The sequence below is a fragment of the Aspergillus saccharolyticus genome (genome assembly GCF_003184585.1).
Source record: "Aspergillus saccharolyticus JOP 1030-1 unplaced genomic scaffold BP01scaffold_26, whole genome shotgun sequence".
In the NCBI taxonomy this organism is placed as follows: Eukaryota; Fungi; Ascomycota; class Eurotiomycetes; order Eurotiales; family Aspergillaceae; genus Aspergillus; species Aspergillus saccharolyticus.
Window position 1 is genome coordinate 157,359 of NW_020290636.1, and position 17,074 is coordinate 174,432.

Sequence of the window (17,074 nt, forward strand, 5' to 3'; positions counted from 1 at the left end):
GACGATGCCATCTCGTTGTTCTATGTAGATTAGCCTAGGGCATGAGACAGTACATAAGGACTGGAGACTTTCAATGTTCAAAAGACCTCCTGGTCGTTAGACGTTTCTCTCTCCTGTATTCCACAAAATACCATCTTCTCTCCAAGTCAGTTGGCTTGTTGCTCTTTTTGCTTCGTATCACCTACTTGACCATATCATCGACACAACCACAACCTGACCATGTTCCCTCAACCACCAACTCTAGAGTCAGAGGAGACGGTGGCTTCCATCCTGTCGGAGGCCTTTGAGTCAAACTCGACCGGTGTAGCCATTGACTGGGAGCACGAAGACCAAATCACCTACGAGCAATTACATGACAAGGTACAGAGACTTGCCCGGAGGCTTCGCCCTCAGGCACCTCCTGGAACCCCAGTTGTGGTGTGCTTACCTCGTTCGGTGGCGCAAATTGTCAGTATTGCCACAATTCAATGGCTGGGAGCAGTTTACGTGCCCTTGGACCCCACCATCCCACAAAGCAGACTGCAGGGCTTGTTGAAGCGATTGCAAAAGCCCGTCATCTTAGCGAACCAAGACTTCCTCCAACGATACCCTAACCCCCAATCGATTGATGGGACCTACTTGAATGTCGAGCAATGTCTCGCCGACGACGAAGAGCATGCTGTGGAACAGAGTAGCCCGATTGCTATCCGTGAGCCAGATGATCTGGCGATTATCCTCTTCACATCGGGAAGTACAGGCGAGCCGAAAGGCGTGAAGCTCTCGAACCGCAATATCATCGAGCCCATTCGCTACTTGAGCTGCCAGCAGGATATCACCACCCGTTCTCGAATCCTTCAATTCGCCGGCCCGGCCTTCGATGTGCATATGCTGGACATATTTTGTGGCCTTTTCAATGCCGCGACGTTGTGCTTGGTCACCAAGGATAAGCTTCTTTCCCAGTTGGCCTTCTGGATCAACAAGATGGAAGCGAGTATGATCCATCTCACTCCCAGCATGTTGTCAATGCTGCGCCCTGTGGATGTTCCTGGAATTCGGTACATGCTGTCAAGTGGAGAAGCGATCACTCAGGAGATCATTGACACGTGGGCCTCTTCCGCCGTGCTTCTGAATCTTTACGGTGCGTACTGCGCGTAAGAGAAGATAGATCGCGATGCGATGCTAACATACCTATCACATTAGGGCCCTGTGAAGCCTCCTCCATTGTCGGCTCGCGACTGCTACCGGGCGATTCGGCGAGTATCATCGGCAAGGCTACTCCATTCTCAAATATCATTGCGCTACAAGAGGATGGGCAACCTGCCGGTCCAGGGGAATCTGGTGAGATTTACTGTACCGGCAAGACCATCTTCCTGGGATATCTCGGAGATGAGAGCATGACGCGATCGAAATTCCGTGCGCAGGGCCCGGGTCTTCCCGATCTCTTTGGCACAGGGGATGTCGGTTTAGTCACCGAAGATGGATATCTCAAACTCTTGGGCAGAATTGATACACAAGTAAGACGGAGATATAATAGTGGCAGGAACGAGAACTGGTTAACAAGAGTTGTGCATAGGTAAAAATCAATGGGCAACGCGTGGAGCTGCAGGAGATTGACCATGCGTTGACCACTATCGCTGCCAAAGCAGTCACAAGGTGGAGAAAGGATCCAGGGGGCCAGATCCGACTGCATTCCTTCGCTACCGAGTCATCTGCTTTCTGCTATCCGTCTGATCCTTGTGAGCTGCGCACTGATGGCCAGAAATTGATCGAACGCCTCTCGGGAGTCTGTCGGGCCACGCTGCCCTCGTACATGGTTCCTGAGATTATCCTGGTAAGTGCAATTCCCCTCAATGCGAGTGAAAAGATTGATCAGAAGCGTCTCGACCTTTTGCTCGAGTCTCATCTACAGTCAGCCAGTGGAATCCTTGAACTCGATGCCACGGCCGGAAATACTGCCACGGAGCAGATCGTAGCCACGATGATCAGTGAGCAATTAAATCGCCCTGTTCGATCTGCTCAGAGCAATCTACTCTCCATGGGACTATCCTCGCTGGATGCCATGGCTGTGTTGAAGCAAATTCACTTCGAGTTTGCTGTGTCTCTTTCTCTACACAACTTCCTTCAAGGTCCCACGGTGAAGCAGGTTGCGAAAATGATCGATGAGCAGGCAGAAACGAGGACGGCAGATCTTTCCACTCAATTGCCAAAGGAAGACATATCCATTCCGAATGAGGAGGCGATCACCTCTCCGTCTCAGGACCGGATATTCGCAGCCGACAGATTGCTTGCGAATAGCGCATACAACTGCAATTTTGTCCTTCGTCTTCCCTCGATGGACCTGGATGTGGAGCGCCTGCGCCGGGCTATTTTCCATGTCTATGCCCGGCATGACGTTCTCCATTCGACATATCATGATGCTGATTCGGATGGCAAGGAAGCCAGCCCCAATGCATTGCCCCTTGTGAGGCAACGAGTGTGGCCGGTCGCTGATCTTCCACTACAGTGGACAGTGGTCGGCCCTAAGGATTGGGAGATAGTCGGCGTGCAACACAAGAAGTCCCTGCTTGAGAGCTGTATGGACCGCATCGCAACGGAGGCGGAAATCCTGTTCAACCTGAGCCAAGAATCGGCCCTGAGAGTCACAGTCTATGAACTTGGGTCTCAACAGTGGATTGTTCACTTTAATGTTCACCATATCGCGATGGATGAATGGTCATTTCATATCCTCACGAGAGAAATTGAGGAGTTCTATTCATCTGAGCAGTCTTTCGACGCCCAATCTTCCCCAGCAGCAGTGCAATACCACGAGTTTGCCAAGTGGCAGCGTTCCACTTCGTTACAGCACGAATACAACAATCATCTCCAATGGTGGGAGAAACGAATCGGCGATGAACTGGCTTCACTGCGCCCTGAAGACCTCGGTCCCTTGCCTCCCCATGTCCCTTCTTTGCCGGTCGAAGAACGCGACAAGAGCCAGTTGATCACGCAGGATCTCGACTCTGACCTCTTCCGGAGTTTTCAGGAGCAAATCTGTGCTGGGTCTACAGCATTCGTGGGATGGCTTGCCTTGTTTCAACTCCTGATGGCGCGCGTGAGTCGCAAGAACGAATTTCTGCTGGCGGTTCCAGCGACGGAGCGCGGCGTCAGCGCTAGATTTATTGACGTTGTGGGTTTCTGTCTGAATACTGTTCTGATCCCCTCTACCGTTGCACCAACAGACACTTTCAAGACTCTTTTGGCCCGGACACAGGAGACATTCCTCTCCTGTATCTCACACTCTGTACCATATGAAGACGTCGTTGCCAATCTAGCCGCAAAGAGGCAAACCGGTCGTTCCAGCCTCCAGCTCAGTGTGATGTTCGTGCTTCATGATCTCCGGACAACCCCTGGCAAGGCCTTTGATGCCAGCTCCTTTCTTGAAACGGCGGACTACATCCAACTTCCAACTAAGGGGGCGGACTTCCCTCTAATTGTCCACATCGATCCAAACTACAGCCCACCTCGTCTTATCCTGCAACACCGGTTTGATGCTTTCCGTGCATCCTTTGTCCAGACCCTTGGCCGTGGCTTTGCATCGTTACTCCAAGATGTCGTTCACTCTGGCCTTGAGGCACCCTTGATGCAGATGAATCTCATCTCACCGAGAGATGCGCGAATCCTCGATAGCTGGGCTGTGGCTCCCAAGATACCCGAGCATATACGCCGTGCTTGGCTTGAGAAGGACGGGCTGACATTAGTGGACCTGTTCCATGAGGTCGTGGAGAGATACCCCGGGCTACTGGCGGTGGAAGGCTTGACCGGGGAGAAGTTCACTTATGAGCAGCTGTATGCTCGTTCAGCTATGCTGTCTCGATTCCTGACGAGAAGGTACGACATTTCTGGTCAAGTGGTGGTTATCGCTATGGATAAGTCTCCAGCATTGGTAATCACCGTCCTCGCGGTCCTCCTATCAGGCGCTGCGTTTCTGATGATCGATCCGACTCACAAAAGTATCCTGAACGCGAGCAAGGTGTCGGTAAGCAACGCATCGCTCATGATCACTGACTCCGAAAGTTACTCGGCTGTCAATCAGATCCCGAGGCCCGCCGATACCTCGATTTTGCGGTTTGATGAGACTCGCTGGGCGAACGAGCCGGCGACAACCATTCAGTCATCCATTCCTGTCTCCTCAGGGGCATGGTTTTGCTTTACCTCCGGGTCGACCGGGAATCCCAAGTGCTTCTCGATTCCCCATCGCGCTGCAGCAGCTTGCTTGATGAGTCTGATTGATTATTTTCAACATGGACCGGGTACAAGAATGCCACTTCTGAGCAATGTTGTTTTCGATGTCAGCATCTCAAGTATGCTCAGTCCTCTTCTCTCCGGAGGAACTCTCTGCCTTGCCCCCTCCGAGAGCTTCGTGACCGATCTTGAGACCACGTTACGGGCTTTAGCAATCACCCATATGGAAGCTACTCCGAGTGTGGTTGCCACGCTTTCGGGACCTTGCGCGTTGCCCTCTCTCCAGTCCCTCTCCCTTGGAGGAGAGCCTCCGGTGAGGGACGTGACCAAGATGTGGATGGACAAGGTGGATGTGTATAACATCTACTGTCCCGCGGAATGTACCATCATTGGATTCATTCACCGTTTCAAGCCCAGCGATGATCCCGAGGGCATGATGCGCAATATCGGCCGCAGGACTTCGCCGGTGCGCTCCATGATTCTCGACGCCAACAAATGCCCGGTCCTGCCTGGGGCTGTTGGGTATTTGCACATTGGCTCATATATGGATGGGAAACTAGGGCAATTGAGCACAGGCTACCTGGCGCCTCAATCGGCCAACGCCAAATTCTCCCAGGACTCGCGTGCGGGGCGAATCTACAACAGCGGCGACTTGGCGTACTATGATGAGGAGGGAAATGTGCATCTCATCGGTCGCGAGGACGACCAAGTCAAGCTTCATGGGATTCGATTCGATTTGAGTGATGTCGAAGCTACTGCCGATGCATTCTTGCCTCCAGGAGGCAAGTGTATTGCGGTAATCGCTGGACAGCCCGACAAGACGCTTGTCGCCTTTGTGCATCATCCTTCCTGCGCCTCGGAAACGAAATCCACCCACTGGGCTTTGAAGCTTTCCCCAGATACCACCCCTTTCCTTCTGGACCTCCGCTACCAACTTGAAACCCGACTGCATGATGTGATGATTCCGAGATACTGGATTCCGATCTCTTGGATACCTCAGGGCAACACGGGTAAGGTCGATCGAAAGCTGCTGCAGAGATGGTTCGAGGAGACCGCCGCTTCTGACCTCGACGCGGTCCGATCATACGCAACTCTTGCAAACCGTTCAGACCCGGATGATCAGATCTGGGAGGCAGAGCTGAAAGCATTCGACTCTCATGCCATTGGAATGGCACTTCGCAGTGCTTGGCAACAGACGCTAGGCCTTGCCGACAATCGAGTCTCTCTTCATGAATCATTCTTCCACTCGGGTGGAGATAGTATCTCCGCCATTCGGTTTTGTTCGCGGGTCAGGGCGAAGGGAATCCAAGGATGTACTGTTGGCCAGCTCTACCGGACCAGCTCGTTGTCCGCGTTGCTTACAGCCCTCGAGAGCGTCCAGGAACAGAGCACCGAGCCCGAATCCACGGGTACTGTCCCACAGGATCATTTCGCGGGTTACGGGCTTCTGGCATCTCGAGATCAGTCGGAGGGGTTAAAGCGAGACATTCAACAGGCGATAGCGAATACCCCCTGGCAGGAGACCCGCATGGAGAGTGTCTGGCCCATCCGCGAGATTCAGAGAGCAATGCTCTTACAATCTAGCTCCCAGAATGGTCGCTACGTTGTCCAGGTGATGCTGACGCTGACCGGGACTCTGGATTTCCAAAGACTGCGTACTGCCTGGCAAATCTTGCAGGAGGCTCATCCCAGTTTGCGAACCACGTTCATTCCGGTGTACCGCGCTGATACGGTGGAGTACTTTGCCCTCATTCTCAAGCCCTTGACGGACTACAGCCACTTCCATCCTCAGGTACTAGATCTCCCCTCGGGGAACCAATTTGAAGAGTGGTTGGAAGCTGATCGCCACCGAGGCTTCGCATTTGGAGATCTTTTCCATCGCCTAACTGTTTTCCAATCCTCCCCCGAGACCCATCATCTGGTCCTGACTATCCATCATGCGATCAATGATGGATGGTCCCTGGGGATTATGTGGAAGGATCTTTCGGAGGCCTATGGCATGGGTAGCCTCTCTGCTCGACCCTCCCCTGCCCAATTTCTAGCCATGGATCTGGCACGCGATGCGGGATCTTCTTTAGATTACTGGATATCCTATCTTGATGGCTTCGAACCGTTTGAGGTTCGCCCACAGGCACTCCAAAGCCTGCAAGCTGCAGGTGAAGCGGCCATGAACACCAAGCGGCTGATTGTCAGTATTACACCGGAGCAGATTTCTGATTGCGCCCAAGCTCACAGAGTGACCGGAGCCACCATTCTCGAGGCTGTGACTGCAATATTTCTTGCACGGGTGACCGGTCGATCCGACCTTGCTTTCGGAATCACGACCAGCGGCCGAAACGCCGCCGTGGAGGGCATTGATGAGATGGTGGGCCTGTTCATCAACACTCTTCCCGTCCGTCTTAACCTCGACCAACATGCAACATTGTCTTCGCTTCTCCAGCATTTGGCCCAAGACTTTGCGTCCGCCATTCCCCATGAGCATGTTGCGCTCTCCCAGATTGTTGCTAAGACTCCGGGATCAAAAAGTCCCTTTGACACAGTGCTTGTCTACGAGAACTTTGACACCAACCACGAGCAGCAATTTGATGAGACGCTTGCTTTGTCGGAGATTGACGGGCGTGAATTCTCCGAATTCCCGTTCATGATCATTGTTGAGCATACGTCGCAAGGCACACAGATTGTGTTCAAATGGACCAATAATCTGCTGCAGGTTGAAGAGGCGGAGGCCTGGCTGTCCCAGTTTGCCTCCCTGCTTTCCGAAGTCGTTCAGCTACCAGATGGCGAGCAGAAACTCAAGAGATTTGGAAGGGGAACAGACTATCGCGAGTTCGAACAAGTGAAGACTTTGTACAATGCCCACAGAAACTATATTCGGGAGAACCCGACAGAAGACACAACATTGACTGCTCTCTTCACGAAGAGTGTCGCTCAGCATAGAGAGAAGATCGCCCTTCAGTCTGGGACGGAATCTCTTTCCTTTCGTGAGCTGGACGAGAGGTCAAATGAAGTGGCATGCGGTCTTCTCCGCGCGAATGTCTGTCCAGGCGATGTGGTGCCATTGGTCTTCTCTAGATGTCCCGATATGATCGTTGCCATGCTGGGTGTCCTGAAGGCCGGCGCCGCATATTGCCCATTGGACCCCAAGGCACCCTCGCTCCGTTTGCAGAGACTGATCTCGAAGGTCCAAGGACGGATCGTCGTGCTGCAGCGAGACATTCTCTCTCCTGAAACTGTCCAGTCGATCCGGGCGATGGGTTTGCAGGTAGCCTGCATCGATACACTCACCAACAAGGGTGCAGCATCCACAGACAGCACTGCCCTACCCGGCGTGAGTCCCGATGATAGATGTTATGTCTTATTCACCTCGGGGACGACCGGAGAGCCCAAAGGCTGCATTTTGTCCCACCGTGCTGTCTCTAATGCTGTTCGAGAGACCGCCCGGATTTACAACACCGGAATCGGGACTCGCATGCTGCTATTTGCGAACTATATCTTTGATGCTTCCGTGATCGATATTTATGGATGCTTGTCCAGCGGCGCTAAACTCTGTTTTGCGTCTGAAGATGACTTAAGATCGGATCTGAATGAGGTCGTGGCCCGATTCTCGATCACTTCCCTTCACTTGACACCCAGCGTGCTGCGATTTCTTGACCCGGACCGCTGCACCACTCTCCAAACGCTGGTGTCTGGTGGTGAGAAGCTTCCCACCAGCCTCCGCAACACATGGGCCGCTCGACTACGACTTTTTGACGGCTACGGTCCCACTGAGGCTGCAGTGCAGGTATCTGCTACTCCGATTGTCGACCCTCACGACAGTCCCACCATTCAACAAATCATCCCGGGCAACTTCGTGTTACTCCTGGATCAACATGGACTGGTGCCTCGTGTTGGGCAGGTCGGAGAAATTTGCATCGGGGGCAAGCAACTGTTCGACGGATATATTGGAGAGGCTGACTTGACCGCGCGAGCCATAACGACGATGCCCGGGCTGGACGAAAACCTCTCTCTTTACCGCACAGGTGACCTGGGACTGTATACTGCCGACATGGAAATCCACATAATCGGACGAAAGGATAGTCAGGTCAAGATATCGGGTCAGAGAATTGAAGTGCAGGAAGTGGAGAATATTCTTGTCACTGCGCCGGGTGTGTTAAGCGCTGGGGTGGCCGTTTGGCGGAATCAATTGATTGCAGTCGTCCAGCAAAAGGAATGGACCGAGGAGGTAGCTTTGAGCGATGCCACCTGGCAATCATTCTGCGAGGCCAGATTGCCAGCTCAGCTGATTCCGACCCACTTCCTCCAGGGTACAGTGCCTCTCAACACCAGCCAGAAGGTTGATCGGAAACAGCTGGCTCAAGTGGTGGCGTCTAAGATGCAAGACGTATCCACGGCCGGCTGTTCCAGCGAGCAGGAAGCGCAGACGGGGGCTGAAGCCTATATTCTGAAGGTGATCAGTGACTTGCTGGGGACTCAAGTCATTGACGCAGAAGCATCATTTGCATCAATCGGTCTCAGCTCTCTGCCCCTGATGGAGCTTCGGGCCATCGTGTCGCATCACTTTTCTCGCGAGTTGTCATTTTCCGAGCTCAACTCGGCTGGCAATGCTCGACGTCTGGCAGCTCGACTGGACTCCGCATCGCCAATTACCCCTTCATCCGAAAGTGCACCTCTGCATCTCGTAAATGATCAGGTCGAGGCACTCTCCACCCAGCGTCGGATGTGGCTAGCCCAGCAACGACTCCAGGACGAAACCTACAACGTCTGCAGTCTGTTGACCCTGAAAGATGCCTCTGCCTCGCGAATGGCTGAGGCCATACGCTATGTCGTCCACCACATTGATGCCTTCCGGCTGACATTCACCTGGAACAGTCACACGAACTGTCTTCAACAGGCGCTAAAGTCCGAGTTGACGGTACCTGTGGAGCTTGTCGCAATGAAGGATCTCACCGAGATTCAAGAGGCTAGTCGCCAGTATGCGCAGCGGTGCTGGGACCTGGAGAATGGTCCCATGGCGCAGTTTGTGGTATTCGATCGTGGGGCGGAGGGCATTGCAATCTTTTACAACATCCATCACATCCTGGTGGACGAATGGACCACACAGCAGATGTTAGAGACTATCCTGGATGTCTATTTCAATCGGTCGTCAGGACTCAAATATGGCTCAACTGTCGAGTATGCCGGTCTGGCGTCACAGTACGGTCCAGGCAGTTCGCTTTACGACAAAACCATGGCAGGCCTGCTGAAACACTTGGATGATGTCCCTTCTTTCGATACCTCGAATTGGCCCACTCCACCCGCTGGACAGGCTACTCGAGAGTCTGCCAATATCAGACACTTTGTGCCATCATCTGAGTTTGAACAATTCAAACGGACTTGCTCCGGAGCTGGCATCTCGTGGTTTTCTGCTTTGCTGGGCCTCTTCCAACTGCTTCTCCATCGGTGAGCTTGACATCGGTGATATGGTTGTATTTACTAACTTCGGGTGCAGGTACACTTCTACGCAAGAGCTGGGCGTCCTCATTCCGGTATCAATGCGTGGAGCACTGGCATCCAGTGGTGACGTCTTTGGCAATATGGTCAATACAGCGCTCCTCCGCTCGGTCCGCGAGGGCGAAAAGACGTTGCGACAATTCCTCGAACAGACCGCTGCATCCGTCAATTTTGCAATGGATACAGTCGTAGTTCCATTCGAAGACGTCCTCGCGCAGCTCAAGACCACGGTCAGCGAGCACTCGGTCATCTTCGTTGCCCAAGAGCAAGGTGCCTCTGTTGCGAGCAAACAGATTGTGGATATCACGAGGGAGACGTTTCATGCACGGCCAGTGGCATTTGATTTGCAACTGACTCTTACCAGCACCAAAGAGGGTATCGTGCTGGATTTCCAGTATGATCGCTCGAAGTTTGAGGCCTCCTACATGCACGAAATTGCGATGGGCTATGCCCAGCTTTTACAATGCGCATTTTCACTTTGCGACACTCCTGTGAAGCACATTGACCTCTGCACCCCTGAGCAGCGGCAGATGATGGAGGCATTTGCCAACTTTCCCACCGTCAAACCACCGTGTCGCGATGCCTTGCTCCACGAGCTTTTCGAGGAGACTGCGACCAGACAGCCTGGCTCCATTGCTGTAGATCATTGGGATGGTGAGCAACATACTCTGACAACCTATCAGGAGCTGGATGCAAAGGTAAAATCTCTTCTTTCGCCAATCTTTCAGCCAATTATGCTAACATGAACAGGCGGCCACCCTCGCGAGGCTTCTGCAAGCAGAGTACGGCGTTCGGGTCGGTGATATTGTCCCCGTTTTCGTGGATCAGGGGACTATCTACGTGATCTCCGTGTTAGCGGTTTTGAAGACCGGTGCAACCTTTACCCCGATGGCTCAGGATGGAACCTGGCCAGCCAACCGAGTGACGGGCATCGTCACCGAGTGTTCATCTAAGGTGGTCATTGCCGACATCGAGACCCCTGAAAATCTGCCCTGTCCGACGCTGCAGATTCATTCGGTGGACTTTTCTGGCAAAGGAGAGACGGCCCCCATCGTTTGTGAAGCCACCCCGGACACGATCTCCTACATTCTGTGGACATCGGGCACGACCGGAGCGCCTAAGGGAGTCATGATTCCTCATTCTTCTGCCGTGACTTATTTCCGGGAGGCCGCTGCCTGCTTATACCAGGGTACGGCTGCAGATCGTACCTTTCAGTTTGCAAGTCCCGTGTTCGATGCCAGCATGGAGGATCTTTTCCACACCTTTGTCGAGGGGGGTACCCTATGTACGGCTCCCAGGCAGCTGCTTCTGTCGGATCTGCACAATGTCTTCCGCGCTCTCCATCCCACCGTTGCAGACCTCACCCCGACTGTGATCTCGCTGCTTGAACCCTTTCTTGGCTCCTTCCGCGTCCTGGTCACTGCTGGGGAGCCACAGAATGAAAAGGTGCGCGCGGACTGGACCAAGTCGTCGACTCGGCTCATCAATGCCTGTGGTCCGGCTGAAAATACCGTCATATCGTAAGTTGCACTGCTTCCTTCTCAAGCTCGAAATGGCGGTGAGCATTGCTGAACAATCTCTTAGGTACTTCGGACCGGTGACTCCGACAAGCAATATTCGGTCCATTGGTCGCCCGGTGGCTTCGGTGGTGACCCTTATTCTCGATGCCTTCGGCAAGGTCTGCCCCCGACACGCCCTGGGCACCCTTTGGCTTGGGGGTTCCCAGTTGTTCACGGCCTATCTGAATCAGCCTGAACTCACTGCCCGCGTCTTCATCAATCATCCTAGATATGGTCGACTGTACAACTCCGGCGACGTAGCCTACTACGACTCCGAGGGTCAGATCATCCACTGTGGTCGTGGAGATGACCAAGTCAAGATTCGCGGTCAACGTCTGGAGCTAAGCGGCATCAACTCGATGATTGAGGAGTGTGACTTTGTGCGCCGCGCACTAGTTATGAAGGATAAGGAGAAGCTGATCGCTTTTGTGGTTTGGGCGGATGAACCGGAACGGCCGGTCACGGAGCTCCTCGCTGAAACTCTCAATCCCGATGAGCACAGCAAGCTCAAGGCTCTCAGAGAGTCTATGAAGGCTAAGGCTTCATCTGCCATGATCCCATCCATCTGGATCCAGGTCAATAAGGTCCCCCTCCGGCAAAGTGGCAAGGCAGACCACAAGCTTCTGCGATCCCTCATCACCCACCAGGAGACCTCGGAGGACGAGTCAGGCAAACCCCCCGTTACGCCGGTGGAACACGTACTTCACGATGCCTGCTGCCGCACCCTGGGATTGCGCGCGGTGGGAATGGAGCGGAATGTCTTCGAATTGGGCATGGACTCGTTCTTGGTGATGAGGTTCTTGTCGGAAACTCGCAAACATCTCCCCAAGTGCCGTTTGACCCTCCGCCATGTTGCTGAAGCCCCAACTTTAGAAGGATTAGCTGCGGGGATAGAGGTCCCCGATGTGGACCATCAAGCACTAGTTTGCCTGGAATTGCCCGCTGTGTCCAGGTTCGATCGAGAATCGACAGCCCTTGTGCCGGCCAGCTCGGTTCAGACCCGGTTCTACTGGGCCCAGGCCCTTCTGGCCGATGCCACCTACAATGTGCCCTCGCTCTATAAGCTTGACGGCCTCCTCCCAGGCAGGGTTGAATCAGTCATGGCGTCTATTCTAAATGAGCATGCCATTTTCCGGACCACGTTTGTCTCTGATGGCGACGCATTGCGACAGAAACTCCATACTACCTCTCAGGTGGAGGTCCGGCAATGTGATCTTGCCTCCTTGGATGGAAATGATGCAACGCACGCCATGCGGGATATGTGTATCAAGGATGCTGCAACGGTATTTGATCTGAAAAAGGGGCCGCTGGGCCGTGTGATTCTCTTCCTGCTGCCGGGAGAATCCAGCTTTCTCTTTCTCAACTTCCATCACATCATCATCGATGAGCAGTCTATGCGACAACTTGTGCATGAAGTTGCTCGACGAGCAGGTCAAATTGAGGCAACACCGGTGGTAACTCCCACGGGGGGGCCACAGTATGCTGACTTTGCTGAGCAAGAACAGAAGCTCCTTCAAAATCCCGATATGCAAGCCGAGTCTAAAAGCTTCTGGCAGGAGTATCTGTCGAATTTCACTCCGGTGAATATTCCGCCCTTCCATCTGGGATCGGGCAAGCCGCAGCGTGCCATGTGCCATTACGACTTTACTTTGCCCCAAGACAGCCTGAGTTGGGTCCGCAAGCAGGGTCTCACCAACTTTTCTGCCTTCCTTTCTCTATACATGATCCTGCTGCACCGGGTCTGGAACCTAGCGGATGCCACAGTGACAATCCCTGCCTCGCAAAGAGCCGACCAAGGTTCCACCGAGATGTATGGGTGCTTCATCAACACTGTTCCGGTGCGTGCGCAATTGTCGGGAAATCGCCGACTTGGGCCATTCCTCAAGTCGATGTCTCGCGATCTGTTCCGGGTGTTGCACAAGTCATATCTTCCCTACGACCAGATCCTAGACGCTGCCAAGATCGGCACAGACAATCTACCTCTGATGTTTATTTACCATGAGGCCTCGAAGGATGTCTGTGACGGGTTAGTTGACGCACACCACCTGCTTCGCGAGACAAACAGCGAGACTTCCGGACAGTCTAAGTTTCCCGTCACCTTTTCTATGACCCTTGGCGAGCAGAAGGAGGTTTGGAATGTCACTCTGAATGTGGAGTACGACATGAGCATGATCCAGAGGAAATCTGTCGATCAACTGTGCGAGCATTTTGCGAGCCTGCTTCGTGCGGTCAGCCAGTCCGCTGATGATATATCAATTGGTCACTTGGATATTCTCACGCCGCAAGAGAAGGAACTGGTGCAGATTCAACAGCGAAACATTAGCGCGGTCCATCGAGAGAAACTCGCCCCGAGATTTGTCCACCAGCTGGTCCGTGATCAAGCTGCACAATTCCCCGACCAGATCGCCTGCGATTTCGAGGGTAAAGAGACAGTGACCTACCGGGAGCTTTGGAACAAAGTGGAGCACATTTCTGCCGGATTGATCTCTTTCAGACAAGGCGTCGACAACAAGGTCGGGATCTTCATGGATGCGGGGATTGATCGCATTGCCTCCATTCTAGCTGTGCTCAATTGCGGCATGGCATGGGTCCCTCTGGAAGTGAGCCTTCCTGTCGCTCGACTCGTCACAATCGTGGAGGACTGCCAGCCTCAAGTGATCTTGACGACACAGACCCTAGGAAGCGATCATAACACGGTCTTGCAGGAGCTCCACAATGCCACCGCTCATCAGGTTCCTCTGTATAGGCTTCCCTCCGCAGCGCCCACCACTGAAGCGCCCACGGTCGTTGTAGCTGACCACCTTCAACAGAGCGATCTTGCCTACATTTTATACACCAGTGGATCTACCGGCAAGCCCAAGGGGGTTCAAGTAGAGCATCTCCCTCTGCTCAATGCGATTCTGGCTTTCCGTTCCTTATATGAGTGTGGGCGGGACAGCCGCTTCCTGCAATTTGTTCCATGGACTTTCGATATCTCGATCATGGATGTCTTCGCATCCTTGACCACCGGTGCCACTCTGTGCCTGGGTGGCAAAGACTTCCTGCTTTCCAATTTCAATTCGATCTTTTCTCGGATGCAAATCACCCATATATTGGCGTCACCGACGATGATGAGCCTTCTCACTCCCGAGGAAGCTCCGACCTTGAAGGTTTTGAGCAGTGGTGCAGAAGCCATGACAGCCAAGGTCCGTGATGTCTGGGCCGACCGAGTCACCGTCTTCAATGCTTTTGGGCCCACGGAGGCTTGTATCTACAATCTTGTGTCGCGTGTGCGTCGCGACTTGGAGCCCAACAATATCGGAATGCCCACTCCAGGAAACACGGCGTTTATTGTCAATGAGGAGCTCGGATTGTGTCCCGTTGGAACAATCGGACAGCTGGCCATCGGAGGAGTTCAGCTGTCTCGGGGATATCTCAATCGCCCAGAAGCAAACCGTGCATTCGTGAATCACCCTCTCCTGGGACGCATTTATCTTACCGGTATGTATATCCCCCTCTGGAATCCAGTTTGCCTTGAGCTGACAAGTGATAGGCGACTATGCTATCAGAAATCATGACCAATCTATCACCTACCTGGGCCGCATGGATACTCAGACCAAAATCCATGGCCAGCGCGTCGAGCTTGAGGAGATCTCCAACACTGCTCTCGCACATCCTGCGATGCATAATACACTGGCTATGGTTGTCGACCGCGCCAGCACCAGCCATCTGGCACTTATATTCGAGCCCAGTGGACGTGGTGGGTCTACCGTGAGGCAGACTGAGATGCAGGCTCTCGATGCTCGGGACTTCCAGGGCATTATCTCAGAGGTTCACTCTAACCTCCTCTCCATCCTTCCCCACTACGCCGTCCCCAGCTTGTTCATTCCCATCTCATTCATGGCCATGAATGCAAACCAGAAGACGGACAGAAAGCGCGCCGCTGCTCTTGTAGCCGACCTGAGTGATACCCAACTGTTGTCGTACAGTGTCGAAGCCCAGGAGAAAGCCGCCAATCTGCCGCTGGAGACCGAGCAAGAGTTCCTGATTGCTGACACGATGCGTCAAGTCTTGAAAGTCCGAGAAATCTTCGCGAACAGTAACTTCTTTGCCATGGGCGGAACGTCCATCTCCGCCATCCGTCTTTGCTCCATCCTGAGACGATCTGGGTTCACCCTCATTGTCAACCACGTCTACGCGCATCCAACCGTCGCCGAGCTTGCCGCCAACGTCAGATACAAGTCTCCTGTGACCATGGCTTCTGACAACAAGCTCGCCAGCTGGGGTAACATCCATCCGATTCCGATCATGGACTGGTTCATCGATCAGCAAAAGATCAATCCCAACTGGAACAATCAGGCTCACCTGCTGCGGATGGCTCGCTCGGTCACTTTCACGGACACGGAGCAAGCGTGGCAGCGCATCACCGAGATTCATCCTTCTCTGCGCATTCGATGTAGTAGTTCGACTCGGGCGCCGCCCAGGCTATATATTCCGATCCAGTCTTCCTCACGGGATTATGCCATTATCCGCCGCGCCGTGCCCTCCGAGAAAGCAATGGAGTTGATGATCCCACAAGTACAAGCTTCACTGGACATTACCAAGGGACCCGTTTCTGCGTTGGCCTGGATCGAGACTCCATCAACAACCTACTGTCTCATTGTGATCCACCATCTCGCCATCGATATTGTCTCCTGGCAGATCATCTTTGACGACCTCGAACAAATCCTCGCGGGCGAGTCGGTCTTGCCCGAAGGCAGTTCCTTCCGTCGCTGGTCTCTGCAAGTACGCGAGAGGCAAAAGTCAGCCCTTCCCCGGGGCTTAGATACGACTGCCAATTGTTCGGGATCAGAGCAACATGAGAACCATCGCATCGTCCCCGCGTTCGCCTCCCATCGCCACCGGAACGTTCAGTCCACCGTTGCGATCATCGAAACCAGTCTTGCCGCGGATCTGACCCAGCTCTGTCTGACCGATGCCAACAAGACGCACCGCACCGAGCCCGTCGAGCTCCTCCTCGCGGGTCTGACCCTTGCTTTGTACCGCTGGCGACAGATCCGCCGCGTCGAGCTGACGCTCGAATCGCACGGCCGGGAGTTGCAAAACGAGGCACTCGACCTCTCGCGAACCGTGGGATGGTTCACGTATCTCTACCCCGCGGTCTTTGCAATCCCTCTGCCGAGCATCAGCGGCAGCAGCAGGAGAAGGGAGATCGACAGTGATAGCGACAGCGACGGGACGACGCGCGGCAGCTACACCACTCACGATAGTGACAGTGACAGCGACAGCAACAGCGGGTGCAGCAGCCGCAGCAGCAGCAGCAGCAGTATTCCCCGCGACGACAAGACAGGTGTTGTTATTCCGGCTCTAGTGTCGCTCACCAAGGCGACGCGTCGCACGGCCTCTCAGGGCACGGATTTCGCCGTCTCGAACCAGTCCGGCGCGGGCGATCATCCAGTCCTCATGTTCAATTATGCCGGCACGTATCACAGCGGTAACACGGGGGATGGGCAGCTTTTTGATGCGGTCACTCTGCCATCGGTGGAGACCTCGATGGAGGATCCCCGGAACGTTCGGCCGTCGGTGTTGGACTTCAACTGCGGGGCAAAGGATGGCGTGATGAGTTTGAGTATCTTGTACAGTCAAGCCATGCATGCTGAGGAAGATGTGCAAGCGTTGCTGACGTTCTGGAAAGAGGGTGTGGAGGAGATCGTTAAGGAGTGTGTTGGTTACTAAGAGAGAAGACGAAGGAGACTCGAATCGAGCGGGAAAGTCCCATACATACATGTTCCCCCATAGTCTAGCCGGTCGGAGAAGAGGAACCACAGGCAGAGCTTAGAATTAGT

General features: G+C 53.9%; 1 protein-coding gene across 1 annotated transcript; it reads left to right on the forward strand.

Annotated features, from left to right (window-relative positions):
- Positions 1-219: 219 nt before the first annotated feature.
- BP01DRAFT_393356 (acetyl-CoA synthetase-like protein) lies at positions 220-16,964 on the forward strand (the record flags this gene model as incomplete). The annotated part of the gene is made up of 7 exons (XM_025578229.1): positions 220-1,117; positions 1,180-1,493; positions 1,553-9,639; positions 9,689-10,388; positions 10,441-11,210; positions 11,275-14,729; positions 14,782-16,964. The coding sequence occupies 7 exons, from the start codon at positions 220-222 to the stop codon at positions 16,962-16,964; spliced, it is 16,407 nt and encodes a 5,468-aa protein (XP_025429491.1).
- Between the last annotated feature and the right edge of the window lie 110 nt (positions 16,965-17,074).